Source organism: Wasmannia auropunctata, unplaced genomic scaffold (genome assembly GCF_000956235.1).
Source record: "Wasmannia auropunctata unplaced genomic scaffold, wasmannia.A_1.0 LD335828.1, whole genome shotgun sequence".
NCBI classification, from domain to species: Eukaryota; Metazoa; Arthropoda; class Insecta; order Hymenoptera; family Formicidae; genus Wasmannia; species Wasmannia auropunctata.
The window spans coordinates 1929689-1950704 of NW_012027062.1; the positions used below are offsets into that span (position 1 = coordinate 1929689).

General features: G+C 36.2%; 2 protein-coding genes and 1 pseudogene across 3 annotated transcripts in view; all 3 read right to left on the minus strand.

Annotated features, from left to right (window-relative positions):
* LOC105455939 (dehydrogenase/reductase SDR family member 11-like) overlaps nucleotides 1–687 on the minus strand; it is an 8403-nt gene extending 7716 nt beyond the window's left edge. The window contains exons 1-2 of the mRNA XM_011699650.1: nucleotides 573–687; nucleotides 82–401 (exon numbers count right to left, since the gene is read on the minus strand). Of these exons, the coding sequence (XP_011697952.1) occupies nucleotides 82–391 (310 nt within the window). The 5' untranslated portion in view covers nucleotides 392–401; nucleotides 573–687. The remainder of the gene's footprint in view (nucleotides 1–81; nucleotides 402–572) is intronic.
* LOC105455937 (dehydrogenase/reductase SDR family member 11-like) overlaps nucleotides 1–4573 on the minus strand; it is an 8107-nt gene extending 3534 nt beyond the window's left edge. The window contains exons 1-6 of one of the 2 annotated variants that reach the window (XM_011699647.1): nucleotides 4353–4571; nucleotides 3859–4178; nucleotides 3193–3319; nucleotides 2609–2741; nucleotides 2128–2271; nucleotides 1844–2057 (exon numbers count right to left, since the gene is read on the minus strand). In XM_011699647.1, coding sequence (XP_011697949.1) covers nucleotides 2016–2057; nucleotides 2128–2271; nucleotides 2609–2741; nucleotides 3193–3319; nucleotides 3859–4168 — 756 coding nt within the window. In that variant the 5' untranslated portion in view covers nucleotides 4169–4178; nucleotides 4353–4571 and the 3' untranslated portion in view covers nucleotides 1844–2015. Of the gene's footprint in view, nucleotides 1–1843; nucleotides 2058–2127; nucleotides 2272–2608; nucleotides 2742–3192; nucleotides 3320–3858; nucleotides 4179–4352 lie in introns of those variants that run through there. The other variant, XM_011699648.1, reaches the window with a different exon arrangement.
* Nucleotides 4574–6182: 1609 nt separating this feature from the next.
* The window catches only part of LOC105455941, a 43255-nt pseudogene continuing 28421 nt past the window's right edge, over nucleotides 6183–21016 (minus strand).

Sequence of the window (21016 nt, forward strand, 5' to 3'; positions counted from 1 at the left end):
TAAATAATAATTATTTAAATAATCCTTTAAAAAATCTCTTTGCAATATTCTTTATAAATACATGATATCAATCATTATTACCTATTACTTGTGAAAAGTCGCCAATGCCAGCATTATTGACCATAATATCCACACCACCTAACGTCTCGACTTGCGAGAATGCTGCATCGATCTCGTCCTCGCGATTTATATCGCAGCATATAGTATGCAACGTGCCCAAGGTTCGGGAACCTTCCTGCTTACATTCCACATCAAGTTTTGCTAATCTTTCTTTTCGAACATCCAGAGCAGCCACGTTCACTCCGTTTCGCAGAAGAGCACGTGTAATTGCCTCGCCGATGCCGGATCCAGCGCCGGTAACGACTGCGGTTTTACCACGCCAACGAATCATAATTGCCTGTCTGCAAGTACGACGTAGCGGTTGACATGCCACTAATAACTACCGAGCCGAAAATAATATCAAGCTCGTAAAAAGCGTAATCATGAGCATTCACAATCGCAGCGGCATTAAGTTCAGTCGTGAAATTTGTGGAAATGGCATTTCGATTAACAATGCTAACATATTTACTTACTTGCGTATCTTCTATTGCGTATCTTCGCTGCCGCCAACAGAACTGATGTGTTATGAAATGCACTGTAAAACTCGCGATATTCTAGGCTGAATTCGTTATAATAAAAAAAATGTCTGATGTAACAGGTTAAACATCAAAGTCAACATATTCATACACAGACTGCGAATTCTTATTGAACGTAAATGCAGTATAGACTTGTTCGCGTATCAACGTTGCGCATCAATTCAGTATTATATATGTAACGTTTATAGTACGATTTGCAAGAGTGTAGGTTACATAATGAAGCAATTTTAAATTGAGCTGAATGATTCTTTTACTAGGAGGGGATCTCGTAGACCTTGCGACTATATAATCTATATACACGAGTAATGTATAATAGTTCTCTCGAGTATTCACTAATATGTATTTGCTGGGTGTAACAGTCTCTTGGTTGAAACGATGATAGGTAAACTAAAAAAATTTTGGCCTAAGCGATGGAACTTTTTCTATGTTGCATGTTTTCTTATAGCTTTTGATGTGCTGAATTATTTGCTGCAAATATTATTTTCAAACTGATGTGATGGGTAAATATTGAAAATCACTTTCAAAGTAGCATAGTTTCATCAAAATTTGAACAAAAATTTAAAAATACGTAGCAATTCCTATCTTTTTTGTTTCTTTCTATCACCTTCTACTCCACTTCTCTGTTCTTATTTAATCTCGAATTAATTAGTCACGAAAAATCTGTGGAATATTTTTCATAATGTTCTTAATGATAAAATCTTCTGATTTTTCAGCTATCATTGATCATTCGTGCAATTAAGAATAGGAAATTTAATTGAAATGGTTGTTGTTCGCATGTTGCTATCATTATATATGATATTTTGCTTATACTTAGAAGTGATCCTAGTTTATTATTTCAATATAAAAGAATATTATAAGAATGACAATAATGATGCTGATGATTAAACTGTAAAATAATAATTTATAACGAGCTTTTTAAAAACATACACATACTGGTAACCGTCATTTCCAGATTGTTGATCTTGGATCATGGTAAGAGTATAATTGTTGGGATAGGTTTCGTAATGCTAGATTAGGATGAGTAATATTAGAAGTTGTGTCAGAATGAATGATATATATATATATATATATATATATATATATGTATATACAAATTCTTTATCTCAGATTTTATTGGATTATTTATTTTTATTTCTATTTAAATACAAAAGGGCATACATTAAAAATATTTTATAAGCAAAATTATTAAATAAAACGTAGACAGTATATGATAGACAGCAATTGAGATGCAAAAAATTATATTTATATAAAAAGTACAAAGCACCATAAATGATAAGTTAGTACCTTTACAAGTTCCAAGATTTCTTACTTTATTATTAGCGTAAAATTGTTTTTCTTTTTATTGATGCATTAAAAAACGGGCACGTTACTAAAGATTCTTCAATAAGACTCCCCGCTAGGCTGAATGGTAAGTTGGGTAATCTGCAATTATACAACACGTAAGATTTACTTATATTTATTAGGAAAAAATTACGTTAATAAGCGTTTGAACCTGCACTTCCGGTCGCGTTCCAAGAGCATAGATAACCGCATCCGCTATGTCTGACGGTTGAAGTTTTGGTAGTTGCTCCATAAAAGCTTTCATTGTATCCGAATGTTCAACAATGTTTGTTTCTACAGCACCAGGGCTAATACCCTAAAGAAAACCAAACAAGTAAGAATTCATAGTAACTATCTACATTGATAAAAAGAAGCGAGTATATTAATATTTTGTATATAAAAATAACATTATAAATGTTATAATATTATAACAAAATCTAACTTCGATATAGATAAGCAACAGTTACTGTTTACATCTGATCACATATATGAATACCCTATTTCATAAAATGTCTATTATTAGAAACGTACACGCAGTTTGTTCTCTATTGATATTGCAATCATTATAATGATTAATTTCTTAATAATTAAAAGTTATCACAAAATATTGAAAAATAAGATAACAAAAAATGGAAGCTCAAACTATATCTTACGGTAACTCGAATAGGAGCCTTAATTTCCGCTATTTCGAGTCGTACGGTTTGAGTTAGAGCACGAATTGCATATTTACTAGCAGTGTACAAATTTAATCCCACACTAGCCGGCACTACGTAATGACCAGCAACGCTATACATAAAAAATATTACTATTAAAAATATGTATTGCGCAATAAATTTACATTATCATAAACTTGTTAAAAAGATTTTTCCTTATTTTACAATTTACGGAAAACCCAGCAAATGTTAGTTTTTTAGAAACTTATTTATTTTAAAGATTTGTGGCGATTTATGGATCAATTCTAAGCAGAATCATAAGTATCCTAACTTGTTCTCGTAAAACTTGTAATAACTTATGACTGTAATTGTAATTCTATACCATAAGATATATATGATTATTTGTAAATATCTACAATTTCACGTAAATCTTACAAATAGCAAAAAGCTGTAAAAATATTGCGTAAAGTTATAAGCATAGTTATAAGTTCTTACAAGTTTTACGAGAACAAGTTACGAGTCTTACGATTCCAGTTAGAATTGACACATTACTCAATTATTGTGAATGTGTGAATCAACAATACCTGATAATATTAAAAATATGCCCTTCGACGTTTCGTTTGCGCATCAAACGCACTGCTTTGTTCGTACACACGGCAACTGCGAGAACATTAGTATCTAACATTCTTTCAAATGCCTTCCTGTCACTCTCTACAAATGTAATTAATGAAATTTTTTTAAAAAAATTAACACGGAGAAGACCGAAGTCTTTTATTGTAATACTGTCCTATCTTGCCATTGCGAGATGTGTACGAGATAAAAGTACGAATCTCGTCTTTACAGCAAAAAACATAACACCTCCGCGTAAAAGACCATTTCGTTCTTCAACGATGTTAATAACACTTTTCAATCGAAACTAAATTTCTAAATGAAACATTTAATCGGTTCTTATAAATTCTGCAAGTTCTCAAGAACTTAAACGCAATGACACAGTGCATTGTTTAAATGGATTACAACATTTGTTATTTTCTGAATTTGGTAAATGTATAAGTTTAGAATACAAATTAATATCTCTAATTGCGTAACAATGAAATAAAATGTACAACACATGTTATATTTTTGTAATTAGTCATAGAGAACAGGACTCAGTATCGATATAAGAGAGCATACAAATAATAGTTATTTAAATAGTCCTTTAAAAATCCCTTATTCTGTCATTCTGTCTAAATACATGATTTCACTCATCATACCTATTATTCGTGAAATTTCGACAATGCCAGCATTATTGACCATAATATCCACACCACCTAACGTCTCGACATGCGAGAATGCTGCATCGATCTCCTCCTCGCGATTTATATCGCAGCATATAGTATGTAACGTGCCCAAGCTTCGGGAACGTTCCTGCTTACATTCCGTATCGAGTTTTGCTAATCTTTCTTTCCGGATATCCAGAGCAACCACGTTCACTTCGTTTTGCAGAAGAGCACGTGTAATTGCTTCGCCGATGCCGGATCCAGCGCCGGTAACGACTGCGGTTTTACCACGCCAACGAATCATAATTGCTTGTCTGCAAGTACGATGTAGCGGTTGACATGCCACTAATAACTACTGAACCGAAAATAATCTCGGGCTCTTAAAAAGCGTAATCATGAGTATTCACAATCGCAGCGATATTATTAAATTCAGTCGTAAATTTGTGAAAATGGCACTTTGATTAACAAATGCTAATATATTTACTTACTTGCGTATCTTCTACTGCGTATCTTCTATTCACAACCGCTAACAGAACTGATGTAAAATGCACTATGAAAATCGCGATGTTTCAGGATAAACTCGTGATCATAGAAAAAATGTCTGATGTAACAAATCAGAGTCCACAGATTTATTTACATACTGCGAAGGACAAATTTCAAACTTGTATCGAACTAAAAGCGGTACAGACTTGTTGCATATCTGCGTGTCACGTTGCATATCAATTCAGTGTTATGCAACGCATGTATTATACGATACGCAGTGTGTAGGCTATATGTATAATGGAACGATTTTATGATGAGCTGAATGAGTCTTTTGCTAGGCGTGGGCGGGAGGGAGGTCTCGTAGATCTCGTGACTATATAGAAGAGTAGATATATACATTTGTATAATAGTTCTCTATAAGTGAGTATTCGGTAACGCTAATACATATCTACTGAGTGTAGATGTAAATCAACTTCGCTGAAAGGAGAGACATAGCTAAAATAACCGAATTTTGGCCTAAGCGATGGAACCTTTTCTATGCATGTTTTATTACAATTTTTGATGTGCTGAATCATTTGCAAATATTATTTTCAAATTGATATGATGGGAAAATGTCAATAATCATATTCAAAGTAGCATAGTCTGTCGAAATATATACAAAATCTCAAGACTACTTAGCACTTTCTTATCTTCTTTATCTCTTTCTACCACCTTCTACTCCAACCCTCTATTCTTATTTAACCTCAAATTAAGTTACATCACAGAAAATCTGCAAAATATTTTTTATGTTTTTATTGATAAAGGTTCTTTATCAATTAGGATCGGACAGGATCCTGCCTGATTTTTCAGTTACCATTGGTCGTTCGTGTAACTATAGAATAGGAAATTGAATTAAATTAGTTGTTGTTCACATGTTGCTATCATTATATAATATTTTTCTTATACTGGATCAGCTGAATATTTAAAAGGTTCCATTGCTTAGGCCAAAATTCGAGATAATTATTTAAATATAAAAGGACTTTATAAGAACGACAATGATAATGCTGATGATTAAACTGTAAATTAATAATAATGACAAGCTTTTTAAACACACACACACACACACACACACACACACACACACACACACACACAGAGAGAGAGAGAGAATCTGGTAACCACTGCATTTATATCGTTGATATTGGATCATGCTAAGAACGGAATATTTAGGATAGGTTCGGTGATGTTAGATTAGGTTGAAAAAGATTAGATGGTGTCAGAATGAATGATGCTAGGTTAAATAAAAAGTAGAGGGATAGGATATGAGGTAATAGAACAAGAAGGAATAAGATAAGAAAGTGTTACATTTCTTATATATTCTATATATTCTTCAATTTTTGTTCAAATTTCAACGAAGCTGTGCTACTTTGATTGTGATTTCCAACATTTACTCATCATATAAGTTTAAAAATAACGTTTGCAAATGATTTAGCATCAAAAGCTATAAAAAAAACACCAAAAAAATTTCGGTTAAGTCAAAATTTAGTTATTTTACCCATCGTTCTTTGAATACAACGATTACATATTATCAACAATGTTACTTTGCGAAATTTGTTAAAAATCTGAATTTCGACTATATCTTTTTAAAGCGATATGTACAAGTATAAGACATCGCAGGAGATAAATGATAGCGATATCTGATAGTCGATATTTGTATTCTGACAATATATTGATAATAAATTTCAAGTATACATTTTTGCATGATGAAGTAATTGAAAAATATTTGTACAGTATAATTTTTCATATATCATTATAAAACGCAAAGATAGATATACATATAAAAATTTTTTATCTCAAATTTTATTAGCTCATTTATTTTTATTTTTATTTAGCTACGAAAAGCGTACATTAAAAATATAATATTAGCAAAACTACTAAGTGAAATGTAAACAGTATTACGATCAAAAAAGAATAATTTATATGTAAAAGATTTTATATTCATATAAAAAATGCAAAACAACATGAAAGCTTAGTATCTTTACAAGCTCCAAGTTTTTTACTTTATTACACGCAAAGTTGTTTCTTGTGAAGTTGTTGATGTATTAAAAGTAGACGGGCATCTTACTGAAAATATTCTTTATGAATACTCTCCGGTAGGCTGGATGGTAAGCTGCGTAATCTGCAATTAAGTAACGAGTTAAATGATTTTCCTATATTTATTAGACAGAAAATATATCAACGAGCATTTGAACCTGAACTTCTGGTGGCGTTCCAAGAGCATACATGACCGCATCCGCTATGGCTGACGGTTGAAGAGCTGGTACTTTCTCGAAAATATTTTTCATTGTATCAAAATGTTCAACTATGTTCGTTTTTACAATACCCGGACTAATGCCCTAAAAAGACCGGATAAATAAAAATCCGTAGTAATTATCCGTATTAACAAGGAGTATGCTTGGTAATAGATATATATTTATATTTGGTACAAATAATATTATAAACTTTCTAATATTGTGATAACATCTGATATGTGCCGATAAATAACGGTCACAGTTTACGTTTGATCACACATATGAATATTTTATTATCACAAAATGTCTATTATTAGAAACGTATATCTGCAGTTTTTATTCTCTTATCGCAGAACAGTTAATATCGTCAATATATCGGTTTGCAATATTATAATGATTAATGCGTTTCTTATTAATTAAAAGTTATAAATTACATCACATTAAAAAATAAAATAAAAAAAAATAGAAACTTAAAATGTAATTGTATCTTACGGTAACTCGAATAGGAGCCTTAATTTCCGCTATTTCTCGTTGTACTGTGCGAGTTAGAGCAAGAGATGCATGTTTACTAGTGGGATATAAATTCATGGAACCTAAAGATTCTGGCGGTAAAGTATGGCCCATGATGCTGCACAAAAGTATCAATTAAACATTATCACAATGAATTAATATTACTATAAGCTTTTTAAAAAGATTTTTGTATTTTTTGTCTTACATTTTATGGAAAACCCAGAAAATGTTGATTTTCCAAAAATTTATTTATTTTAAAGGTTTTTTGCAATTTATTCAACCATTGTTAACGTACGAATCAACAATACCTGATAATATTAAAAATATGTCCTTCGATGTTTCGTTCGCGCATAGAACGCACTGCTTTGTTCGTACACACGGCAACTGCGAGAACATTATAGTATCTAACAATCTTTCAAATATCTTCCTGTCGCTCTCTGCAAATGTAATTTATAGTATTTTTTTGTTGAAAAATCATTATAAAGAAGACCGAAGTCTTTTTATTGTACATATGTAATATTGTAATACTGTCCCATCGCTCGCCATAGCGAGATGGCACATACACAGCAAAAATAAAAATCTTCTTTTTTTCAACGAGAAATACATCTTCTAAGAACTCGTTGTGTTTTTTAACAATCTTAAGAGCATTCACAATCGGAACTAGATTTTTAAATGAGATATTTAATCAGTCCTCAAATTCTTCAAGTACTCTAAGATAAACACAATGACACAAATAAGCTTTTTATAAGCGCATATTAATGCATCTTTTAAATAGATAACAACATTCGTTATTTTATGAAACAGTGTCGTAAATGTGTAAATTCATAATTTCAAATTAATATATCTTCAATTGCATAACATTGAGATAAAATACAAAACATATATACTTCTGTTTATACGTAATAATTATACGTAGAGGGAAAGATTTATTATCGATAAGAGAGCGTACAAATAATAGATATTTAAATAATCCTTAAAAAATCTCTTATTCGCAATATTGTTCTAGTTTTCAGTCTTGCGTCCAGCATGCGCTTCGATATCGAACAATCGATGAAAATAGAGAGAATTTTTTAAGACAAGAAATCAACAAAGTTGACTGAATTTGGATCGGGCTTTGAAACCCGCTTGACGTTTTGCGAGCTTATATTTCCTTGTGTTTCTCTGTTTAATTGTTAGTGTTAAGTGTTCAGTGTAACTCAGTTCTGTGTTCGATTCTGCATTAAATATCTCATTGACCACAACTAATGACTTTATTTACGCAATTAGTGCGCGCTACATAACATATTTCATATAAATACGTGATATCAATTATCATACCTATTACTCGTGTATAGTCGACAATGCCAGCATTGTTGACCATAATGTCCACACCACCTAACGTCTCGACATGCGAGAATGCTGCATCGATCTCCTCCTCGCGATTTATATCGCAGCATATAGTATGTAACGTGCCCAAGGTTCGGGAACCTTCCTGCTTACATTCCGCATCGAGTTTTGCTAATCTTTCTTTCCGGACATCCAAAGCAGCCACATTCACTCCGTTTTGCAAAAGAGCACGTGTAATTGCTTCGCCGATGCCGGATCCAGCGCCGGTAACGACTGCGATTTTACCGTGCCAACGAATCATAATTGCCTGTCTGTAAATACGATGTAGTTTGCGGTTGACATTTTAGCGAATGACGCGGAGCAAATTATTGAATGTGATATGTATGATGTGTACTTGTACGTGACTGGATTATAAGGAGCGGTTGGATCAAGCAGTTAATTCATTAAATCTTCGATTCGGGTCAATTACTAAGTTCGATTTATTAATTCTAGTGTCACGAAGAACGCACGTGTACACGCGTCGAAGACCGTCAGCCAAGTCCCTATGTGTTTTATTATCCGCGCGGTCGCTAGACCTCGTCTTCTAACCTTCCTTTGTTTCTTATCGTGTTTACATTATGTATGTTAAATATATTACTTGCAACGTTAATTTCCGACCGATATCATCGACGGCCTAACAGTCTCTATGTTTGTTTCACGCGATATTGACCTTTTTCTCTTTTTCTTTCTTTCGCGACCTCCAGCTGATCCTTCTGTGTCAACGTCTATATTTAAAGAAATATTTTACGCAGGCTAATTGTTCGATCCAGTTAGTGGCGGTGCAATCGTCACATGTCACTAGTAACTATAAGCCGAAAATAATATCAGGCTGGTAAACAGCATATTCATGGCCATTCATAATAACAGCAACATTAAATTCAATTCGTGAATTTGTGAAAATGACATTTAAATTAACAATGTGTGTGCTAATATTTATACTTACTTGCGTATTTTTTATTGCATATCTTTTATTGGCAACCGTCAACAGAACTGATGTGTTATAAAATTCACTGTGATAATCGCAATATTCCGAGATAGACTCATTATAACAGAAAAAAAACAACAGATCAAAACCAGTTCAGCGCCAAGATCAACAGATTCATTCAGACTGCGAATGACAAATACGAAATATATGTAGAAGTGGATACTATATTATATCGGAGTGGAAATGAGCTCATCATCAAATGAGCAATCATTCTTTTACTAAGAGTGAGGCTTAATCTCTTAAAATTGATTACATAGACGAATTGATATGCACATATGTATACATAATAGTTCTCTATAAACGAATATTAGCAAATATTAGTGAATATATCTACATACACAGACGTACACATGCGCGCACGCACACATATTCACTCATTGAAAGTATCACATCGTAATAATATAACAAAATGATCTCTAAATTTCTAAATTAAGGAACAGAATAAACTCTGTAATATGTAAAAAAAATAGATATTTTATAATCTTTTAAATAATATTGTATTTTTCTCGAATATTTTTGCATTGTTAATCACAAGATCAGTGATTAATAAATTAATACACTTTGTTGTTCAAAACAAGGAAAGATATTTCTTAAGATAAACAGCAGTCGGGAATGCCATTAATTTTCTCATAAATTTACAGCCAGTAAGTCGCTATGTTCAAAGTTTTTGTACATGTATCACAACTCTAATAGAGAATATTCTGTGAAACACGGGGATCATTTTTCGTCGTAGACATGTCCTGAACGTTGAGCACGTATAGGCCAGACGCATCATGGAGAAGGACAGAGATCCTTTGGCTTAGGTTTATCCGTTTACCCACTGGTCCCGTCCTACGGTTTTGCCACGGCCTTTACTTGTTTTAAGTGAAGCGCGACGTGACCTGCCGCAATCCCCTTCGTATCCACGTACAATCACATTGGCTTCTGCGTACCGTCTCTGAACCAATCTCTTCCGCGGAGACATTGGGTAGAATATCAGGATACTTCGAAATCCCAGAGATTCCAGGAGAGAGAGAGAGAGAGAAAGAGAGAGAGAGAGAGAAAGAGAGAGAGAGAGAGAGAGAGAGAGAGAGGAGGGAGAGAGAGAAAGAGAAGAGATGACTTCTAGAGACCCGTTTCGTAAGAGAAGGATCTTATTGTCAAAATATACAATACAAATATCTCAATTTATGACCGTCAGAGAAGTTTGGGCTTCGAGACCTTAGCGAAAAATATTCATCTATATATATTTATATTTTTAAAATGAATGAAATAATGTAAGATACTTCGAAAACAAAATTAACTTTAATATAGATATATCCTGGGCGTATATACTATATCAATTAATTAACGTGCAAAGGACTGCACATATCGATGATTAAACTGATTTGATTGATTGATTTAATTTCTCTATAAATCTGGAATATTAGAAAGAAGCAGGAAGGATGAAAAGTTTCGCGATCGCTTCTAACATGTTTAATAAGCCATTGGTAAAATTCAGCAGGTGGCATGTCTCGGCACCAAATATCACACGCAATTTCCACTTGTTACGAACAAAAAATACTTACAATTAGATGAATAATTGACAAATATAGAATTTTGTAGCTTTATTGTAAGATGAATTTATTTTTTCTATTGATAATTTTGCTACTATCTCGGATCCATTGGTTATTTCGTATCTCGAGATTCGCAACAGGACCGCTTCCTTTTCTTTCTCGCTCTCTCCCTTCCTTCGCAGATAAACGATACTCGTTTCCGGACGCAATAACAACGGCGTGTATCGATCTTCGTGAGCCGGCATCTGGAACCGGGTCCGGTGCCGGGCCGAGAGCATTATTCTTGTTCACGCAGGACGACGAGGAAATCAACAAGAAAACCAAAGGAGGCTTCTCTCTCGCTTCCTGGCCCGGTCCGGCCCGCCAGATGCTACTACTACTCGACCATTTCTCAATGTTGCCGTGATTACGCGCATCGTTCCGCACTTACTACCATGGATTCATGTTTTTTTCATAGGCGACAAATTATGTAACGACGTGGCGGGTACGTGATCTCGTTGAACTCAAGCGAAATTACGAGAGATATATAGTATAAAGAATAATATCGGTTTTTACGAAATAAACAGTATATCACATATATTACGCATACATATGTGTAAGTAAGAAGCTATATAAGAGGAATGCTTTCCTTTTAATAATTTTTTCATTATAAAGTTTTTTTCGTGCTAAATATTCTGTTCAGTACAACATTATATAACATGTTACATAAATACAGAATTATTTAGAATCCCAACACATACAGATAATTTTAAGCCAAATAGATTTCTCGCAAGACTAAACGGTGCTTATCTTTTAAGTTCGTTTTAAGCAAGAAAGCGAGTATGTGTGAAATTTCCGATACAGTTTGTACAGAATGTAACGTATGTATGCGCGCGCGTTCTGATTTTCTTAAATATTTTACTTACTCCGCGGAGTGCTTTGAAGTCGGTAAAAAGCGAGCGTATTTCTTGAGATATCAGAAATGTTCGGGCACACGACTTAAGAAATAACGACCTTCGAACCAAAAATATTATTATACTCCGCGCCAGCTGACGAGGAAATCAAAAAGAAAGGTGGAGGAAAGCTGTGTTCTTCGATTCCGGAGCGCCATATGCTTCTGCCGCTTGGCTATTTTTCAACGGGTCGTGATTACATATACCAATCCGTATTGCTACAAGCCCTATAAGCTTCCTTTTCCTACAGTATATGTAACCATGAATGGCACGTATTAAACGCGAAAGAAAATAAACTACAACGAATTGAGAGTTGGTTATCGCGCTAGAATAGAAAGCTTTTCAAAATAAATTGCAGTGACACAGATGCAAACATATTTTTAAACGAGTCCTCGTGTAATCCTTCCTCCTAATCAATTGATATACAATTACTTTCTCGGGAAATAGAGAAGAATTTAATCACTACAATCTTACAACTTCGAGAAGAGTTTTCTTATTTTATTTATTTGCTCCTTATGTACGTTACGTGTATCCTCGCCATTTCCAATAGCTTCTGTGAAAACATATAACCGGTCGACTTCTGTCCAGAATCTTCGATTTTACAGAAGTTTGGCTTTACACGTCGTTTCCGCCGGCCAGATGTGGAGAAACGACCATTGGGCACCCATAATTTTCGAGTTATCGAAAAAACTTCGGATCTCTGAAGCGGGTGCCCGCCGAGAATTTCCGAAACTTTCTTCCTCGCCAGGTGCAAACGAGATGCAAACAACCCCGGCTGCCAGACCATTTTGAAAATTCCGAACGGGTCATCTAAGTAGCTCCGCGTGCGGGAAATGCGAAATCAGCCGCCCACGCATTCGCGCCAGGCATTCGGCGCTTTCAATAAATCCGGCTTCTAAATCTATGACGGTTCGATTGGAGGGCTTTTAAAAATCTTAACGTGACAAATAAGGTCGAAAAGGAACGTGAAAGAAAATTTCGAAAATCCAGACTCGTTGACCCATTTCAACTCTCGTGAGTTGAAGTAGTTGCTACTAGCGCGATAAGACGCAAACGAAGTGCGGTGACTTTGCCAACAAAAACTCGGAAACTTTAGGAGCGAGTCCATCGCGAAGTTCTCCATTACCGGTCCTGCTCGGAAAACTGTTTGCGTAATATGTAGGACACAAATGGAGACAAAATTCAACCAAGTTTCGCTGAAAAGTTACATCGCGCAAGTCACGAGTTTCTTTTGTCCACTTGCTTAATTATTCCCCCATTTCTCAAGGATTCATATTTATCCGGTGCGAAAATAAACTCAAAAATCTATGATGTTCGTGGCAAGAAAACGCTAACTAGAAAGCGCATCGTCCCGAGCAGGGATGAGAAAAATGAGGAAAGATTTGCCCGTTTTCCGCTTCAAAGCGCCAGATGTTCCCGCTAGTCGACCATTTCTCAATGACGCCGTGATTACACGCATCACTTTGTATTGCCGCAACATCGCGTGTTTCTTTTTTCTATGTAGTAGCCGCAAAATGTGCATAATATAAGCGAACGTTGTGGAAACTTATTCCAAGCTGTATCTCATGTTACAATTAAAAAATAAATATTTCTTCACAACTTTATTATAATCGTGACAAAATTATTCAATTTTTATTGTCTTATCGTTTCATTAAAAAGAAATAAATTCTCTTTAGGGAATAATATATCACTAAAAATTGACTTACCAACAGTGAGATCTATTTCAGCTAAGCCGAAAAATTATTCAAAATTTTTTTCCAAATAACGAATATATTATTTTACAGGAAGCATTAGTAGAGTACACAACAGATGCAGACCATGCGAAAAAGATGTCCGCAAGAACGATCGATTCTTGATTTCCGAGAGTATCCCTGATTCCACTTGACGAAGACGGAGATTCCTATGACAGCTTTACAAAGAGCTCATCTCTAGGAGGTTGCCTGGAAGTTATTTGGAAGCCTATTCGGAAGTTTAAAGGAACTATCGAAGAATAGCTGAGAACATAGAGGCGGCATTCAACTTCGTTTCCGAAGCAATAAACGATAACGGACGGTATCGACGTTCTTTCAGGCTATCGAACTAATCTATAAACCTGAAGTAACTGGTTTCGCGTTCTTATGACGTCAATTCCACATCTTCGTTCATCAATCTTGTTTATACAAATGTACATTTAAAGAATAGTTGTGTGTGTGTTATCTAAAAGATAACATACAGAAATAATAGATAAGAGGTATCTTATACAAAAGTAACTATTTTAGCAACAATGCTAAACAATCATATTTAATAAATATTTCTTCGGTAATAGAGAAAAGAAATTTTCGTTTAAATTATGCTGTTGAGCATTTTTGTTGAAAAGAAGACGAATTGATATAAATCTTGTTGTAATGCGACAATGAATAACTACTGCAATCATATCAAACTTTCTTCGTTTACTGAAGTATCGATAAATAGCATTGGTACTTCATTTCGATAGTTTCCTGTAAAATATCGTTCAGACAATGATTGCCGCCGACGTTGTTGAGTACATCCTGTATTGAACGTATTTTACGAGAGAAGAAGCGTTTCTTTCTCGACATTCTAATAAAAAGAACTCTAAAGGCAAGTAAAGAAATTCAGAATAATGTTTCGACGTGACTCTAATTTTTGCTCTACAATTCAATATCATCTTTAATTTGTTATGTCATTATCTTTTAGTCTACTTCATCGACTGCATTGAATTACATGGATGTCTATATTTAATGTTAACAAGATTGCATCACGTGTTGTAATAAACTGTACAGAGAATAATATATTTTTACACAAAGAGATTTTACGTTTTAATTTGCAACATAATGCTGCAAATATCTACAAAACTATACGCTTATAATAAATATCATGTAACCATTATGATTCAAGATGCAAAGTATAAGTATGATGCTTCTCTCACACGCGATAATTCAAACATTATAATAAAAATAAATGCCATATCGCAGCAAGAATTAAGCGCGGATCTATGATAATTCAAATATCCCGTGATTAACGCTAAATACTTCAATGACTGCGTACCCATGTTTTTCTGCCACCATCAAAATACCTCTTCGGCTGATTACTCTACGGATAAAAAACAAAAAGGGGAAATAAAGAGACCCGCGTGCAAACCCGTAGTTAGTTTTACTCAACGCCCCTGCAGCCAGTTTCCACGATCTACATTCTGATGCACGCGGGTCTTCCACCTGTTCCCAGATCCCTCCTCTGTTTATATCCCCGTGTATAATTTCAGCCGACCGGTGACTCGTTAATTTCTCGGTGCCTCGTTCGCGGTCATTCCTATCCCCTCGAGCCCCTCGCGCACCTATCCCGAGCTCTCGTATTCGCCGTTGATACGTCTAACGACTGGGCGTCACTGCGGTACAGCCCTGAGACCGATCTCTCCTATACATATTCATGAGGCAATAAGCCCGCCGCTGATCTTCCGGGGAATGGAACAACAAGGGAAGAATGGAAAGTAGGGACGGCGATGCCTGAGCAGACATCGTCGGCTCTCGCTCACTGGGGAAACACTCGTCAACCCCCTTTCGACCGTTTCGGCATTCTCGCGCGTTTACGTGGTAGCTCCGGCCGCGTTTTATTCCACCAGCACCTAAGACGAGAGAGCGTAGATGAGGGGACCGTACTCGATACGGGAACCGCCACGATATTATTTTACAGACCATTTGCGTCGCACATGTGCAATAGCCTCCTACGACAACAATTTTCCCTTTGAGCCGTCAAACGAAACGCTCGACCTACTGCATCAAACATCACGAAAAGGTTGGATTGACAAGAATTGCTTTTACCTAGCTGTGGCAGTTACAGTCTCAAAGCCGTGAAATGCGCGTGTTTGCAGCTGCACGAGTGCAAAATTGCTTGAATTCGAAATGTCACCTAAAGAAAATTTGTACTTTTTACGAACATATAACAATGTATGTCAATGTATGTATATAAATCAATACGCGTACAAAACTACAAATTCTTTAAAACGTCATACTGATTTAGATATTATTTAGATATTATTTATACCTTCTTTTTGTCTCCCAAGGCAATAACAGTTACTTTTAAATTTATGTATTAATACGTATAGATATCTAAAGCATGATTTTAAAGAAGTTTTAATTTTAAAAAGGATTAACAGTGCTTATGAATTTATAAACCATGAAATACAAACCACGGGCACATCGCGAAACCATGTGGTTTTACGATGCCCGTCCTGAAAGGGTTAATAGTGCCGCGTTAATAATCAATACTGAATAAATAATATAAGAAGTTTATACACAAGCAAAGCTCTACTTTAAACATGAGAAAACACATATTAAAGTAAAAACAATTACCACCAGAATTTAAGTCAAATATATCGCTTGCATAATTTACGTGAAAAAAAATTGAATATTTTAATGCATTTCTTCCTAGACATTTTAGATTCTTGTAATATTGAGACACATTATACGTCTATGGTATACAGATATAGAAATCTCAAGATATTTCGTATACGATTGAATTTCAATGCAAATTGAATAAAAGCCGCGCCAACGTATACCTCAATTTTGAATTCGAATTTTGCGCATCGATCGTTCTGCATTAACAGCAGCCGACTCAAAGAGTCCGCACGGCGGAAATATTTGCGTCGCAAACATCGTGTTTGTCAGAGGCTCCGACGCTTCCATCTAACTACCCGTCCCCTCGCCGCGTCTCTGTCCCATCCTTTTTCAACATTCTCCATCTCGGGCTGTCCTTCTGCCTCCCACACTCGCGAAACGCCGTGGTGTGAATACGAAACCGTTTGGCACCTCTGAGCTGAATTCGAAATTCACTCGACGACAATACGGCGATCGATAGAGATAGTACGGTTCTAATCTCGCCTTCTCATTAGCCGCGTTTGTTATTCACGGCAGCCGTGTCAGCCAAAAATTATTAGAGAGTGAATGCAGCTCCCGCAGTAAGGGAGGGAAAACACGGAAGCTCGAGATCCACTAGAAATTCACGATTCGGCCGAGATCGGCACGGATGCGATCGTTCGTTTTAAAAGTAAAGAAGTTGGAAGGAAACGCTATGTAAATTATTAATGATTAACGCGCGCGAGTCGGATACGCAGATGTAATAATTGATCGCCGCTGTCGCACACCCAAGTTTACCGAAGAACTCCGAAGGATTTTTCGTGACACGCAATTTATTCCGGCCGCGTTACTCACGGGCTTATAATTAATTTTGTGTTTTAACTGTAAGAGACAAAGTTTAAAATAACTCATCCGATATTGTCAATAGCAAGCAACAGCCTGTCGTCGACAACTCCTCGTCGCTTCTCGTTGTAGCCAAAGGGCACTCGACTCGAACAAAGAACCGGGTGTCTGCGACTTAAAGCTTCAGAAAATGTCCCGCCCAGAAAAATGCATCGTTTACCATTTTCAAAGCGTTACGTCGAAGCGTCCTACACAAAGACCTGATACCCGTTCCGTTAACTCTATCAACTGCAGAAGGGATGAGAAGGGTCTCCCCATTCAATTCCGAGTTAATTAGGACTGCGCCAATTTTCCTGTTTATCTGGATTTTCCTGCGCTCTCTTATCTCTCAAACCGTTTGCATAATACGGCTCGGCCGCGCGGTTTAACGCCAAGTGTGCTCTCGCGGAGCTCAATTTTGTTTGAATCAATAGGAGTGTATTTCCCGCGCGTTCATTCGCCGTGGTCTCCGCGGGCAAGGCGCGTTACGTGCATACGATTTTCAATCAGCAACATCCCCGCGCCCCCTCCTCCCCGCGCGCGCTGGCACGCCGCACAATACAACGTCACTCATCCAAGAGGGACAATATATCCCGGAATCCATTGATAAAACGCACAATACTCGCATTCGAAAGCTTTCCCTCTCCCGACATGCAAATGCTCCTGCATTCTCAGATCGCTACGTATCGCTTCTATTTCACCATAAACGAGTTAGTATTGCAGCGCTGCACATTTATATTTCCAAAGACAATAAGCCACACTCGCAATATCTTCATGTTGTAACGCTTTTAATATTTTACACAAACGTATCAACAAAATTAACAATTTAGTAAAATGATTAGATTTAAAAAGTCCTGTTTTACATACTTTATACTCGTACACGTATATATAAATTTAAAGATATTAAAACGTAAGCATGTTTAACTTAATTAATATCTAATTTTAAAAGTATTTCAAAAACATAGTAGTAAATAAACACTATATGTAATTATATATTCTGTATTATCTTCAATAATTAATTCGCACGCGATGATTGTTGGATTTTCGCAGTGTTGTGTTTGCATTGTGTGACTAATCAATTTGAGAAAAAGAGGCTTCAGGAGACATTGATTGAAGCAACAATGGGATAAATGTAATTTGCTAGTTATATAATATTTAGTGGTATTTTGGTATTAATAAATACTTCGTCGCGCGTATGCAATATTGCGGCATGTCTCGTAACGATTATATTATATTACTCAGCTTTGATAGAGTGATCGTTTCATTTCTCAATTAAAATTGTGTCTTTCTGATTAAAATTTATCCAAATATATCTATCTATTAAACTGCACAGATCTCAAGATCTAAATTTATATGGGTATTTCATACTCTTTTGGCATAGAATTTAAACAACGATTACAAATATGAACGACTTCGATTTAAACTGTAAAATGTTTTTTTTTTACAATTTACGACCGATTAAGTCTGCAATGTTCACAATAAACGCAAATCTGGCGTGTTTGGTAGGCACTCGATGTATCATCTGAAGGACTTTGAAAGTTCCTCTTTCAAATCGGAAAAGAGGTCCATCTAGTATCCCGACCTTTGTCCAGTAGCACCCATGGCGATCACGTTCCCGCTATAACGACGCTCTCGACGGAACATCGTTCGATTCTCGCGTCCCCAAGTGACGCTATTACATCGCCCGTGATTCCTCGCTATACGCGGGGTGGTCCACTATGGTTTCGGGTAAGGGCTAAGTACAGCCCTGCGGCCTTTTCGCGCAGTAATTGGTCCTCGGCGAGTGCGGTCTCGCTGCTTCATTACGCAAATTGACTGGCCGAGTAAGTGGCGCGAGCATTTCGTAAGCTTCACTACCCGCGACTTCGAACTCTGTCTAATGTGTTACCTGAACGAGATTCTGAACCCCTCCCCATGTTGTAAATCCTTAATAAATCTTCCTCCCTTTCATACTAGCGCGCCAGCGATTACGAACTCTGATAGCAGTGTCCTCGGCAGTGTCCTATTACTCTTGCTAAAAGTACACGAAACCACAGAACGAGACTTACTGTTTCCTTTACTAAGCCTCTTAGACATTTACAAGCGACTTACGAATACTGATACAATCGTGCAGCTTCGGATCTTTAAGGTCTTCAATATAGATACACGTCACATTTGAGAGAGTAGATTGCAAACTTTGTTGAGGCATTTCATTAATCGCGTTGTCCACTAAAGTTTTTTAATAAAACAATTTAATAACTGATGTATATGACTCAATGTCATCAACGCAGCTTTTATATGTATTATGCGAATCAAGAATAACTAGCGGATCGCGCCGTTTGAAACATTTATGATCCGAAAGTTTCCGAGATAAATGTACTTTCACACTTCCCGATGGGATGTTAAAAAATTAATGAGATACCTCGTGATTAACGTAAGCGACTGCATAAACCAGGCAGATTCGCCGCCGTCATTGGACGAAACAAAAGACATGACCAGGGAGCGGGGGAGCACTTAGAATATCATAAATTCGCGGCCGCGGTTGTGCAACGACCGCGATGAAAAAAAAACCGGCAACTTACTTCGTAAACGCGATTTTGCATTAACCACTCGAGGGATGGGGAGGGGGGAGGGAACTCGCAGTGCGTCGGACGGCGCGGACGGGGAAGGGCTGGCATGAGCGGACAGGTATCTCAACTTTTCTCATATCGTTTCACGTTCGTTATTACGCGCCGAGTTGCCGCGAGGCGGATGAGTAAAATTAATGGCTCCCATTTGGAACTATTCCCACGGACTTTTGCCTTTTTTTTCCCCCTCTCGTTACCTCTCGCACTCCTTCCAGCACATTCACTTCAACGTCTATTCGTTTCTCTTTCCTCGTTATCGTTACACCGTCGGGATTTATAATTAACGTTAGCATTCCTCGGCCCGGTCGCCAATCGTGAGGCGCCGACGCAAACTTTTATCAAATTATTGGAACACAATGCTCTCTTTACCTTGACGCACGGCATTTTACCAAACAAAATGGGAGCTAAATAATTTATCCAACGGATCTGTTAATGCGCGCCACATCGTAACACGTTCGTAAGATGATTATCCGACGCTCTATCAGTTTCATTTCCGTTTTATTTTGTCGAGTAGTAAGAGCTCAAACTGTCATCCTTTTAATCAATATAGCATCCAGTTTGACAGTTTAAAATATGATACAATTTTCTGTATTAATGTAACCATATCTTGGTTCGGACATTACATATTTTTTAGAATAATAAATTAAAAGAAATTTTATAAAGTATGCAAAAAATACAATAAATATTTTTTTAATAAAAAATTTAGAAATACAGAATGATATACATATAATGAGAATCTTTAAAAAGATAATTTAACTTAATATAGTGTAATGTGACTTAATATTAATGAGAATCTTTAAAAAGATTTTTATTATATGTATATCGTTCTGTATTTGCAAATCTATATTACACACTATGTTAAGTCAAATTGTCTTAAGCGTATCTTGAAAAAAAAATTACTTTCCGTGTCGCATCTATCCGTTCGAAAGGAGACGCAAATGCATCTCAAATTAATCGGAACGTAATCACGGTAACACGTTTACCGCGCGCCTCGTGTATCTCTCTCATCCGACGCAATTACGAGATATACGTGACAAATTGCTCGTATTGCCGATAAGTTATTTACATTTCATTACCGGCGTCCGAGTAATTTGTACTCTCTGCCAGCGTATCGGAAATTTTTTGCTATCGCGCCGCGTTGCAGTGGAAAAAGTGCGAGTGGTTGGAGAACAGGTACAGGTAAGGGGTAGACAGGGGGAAGGGGGTTGGAAAAGGGGAAGGAGCGACGGGGAGCG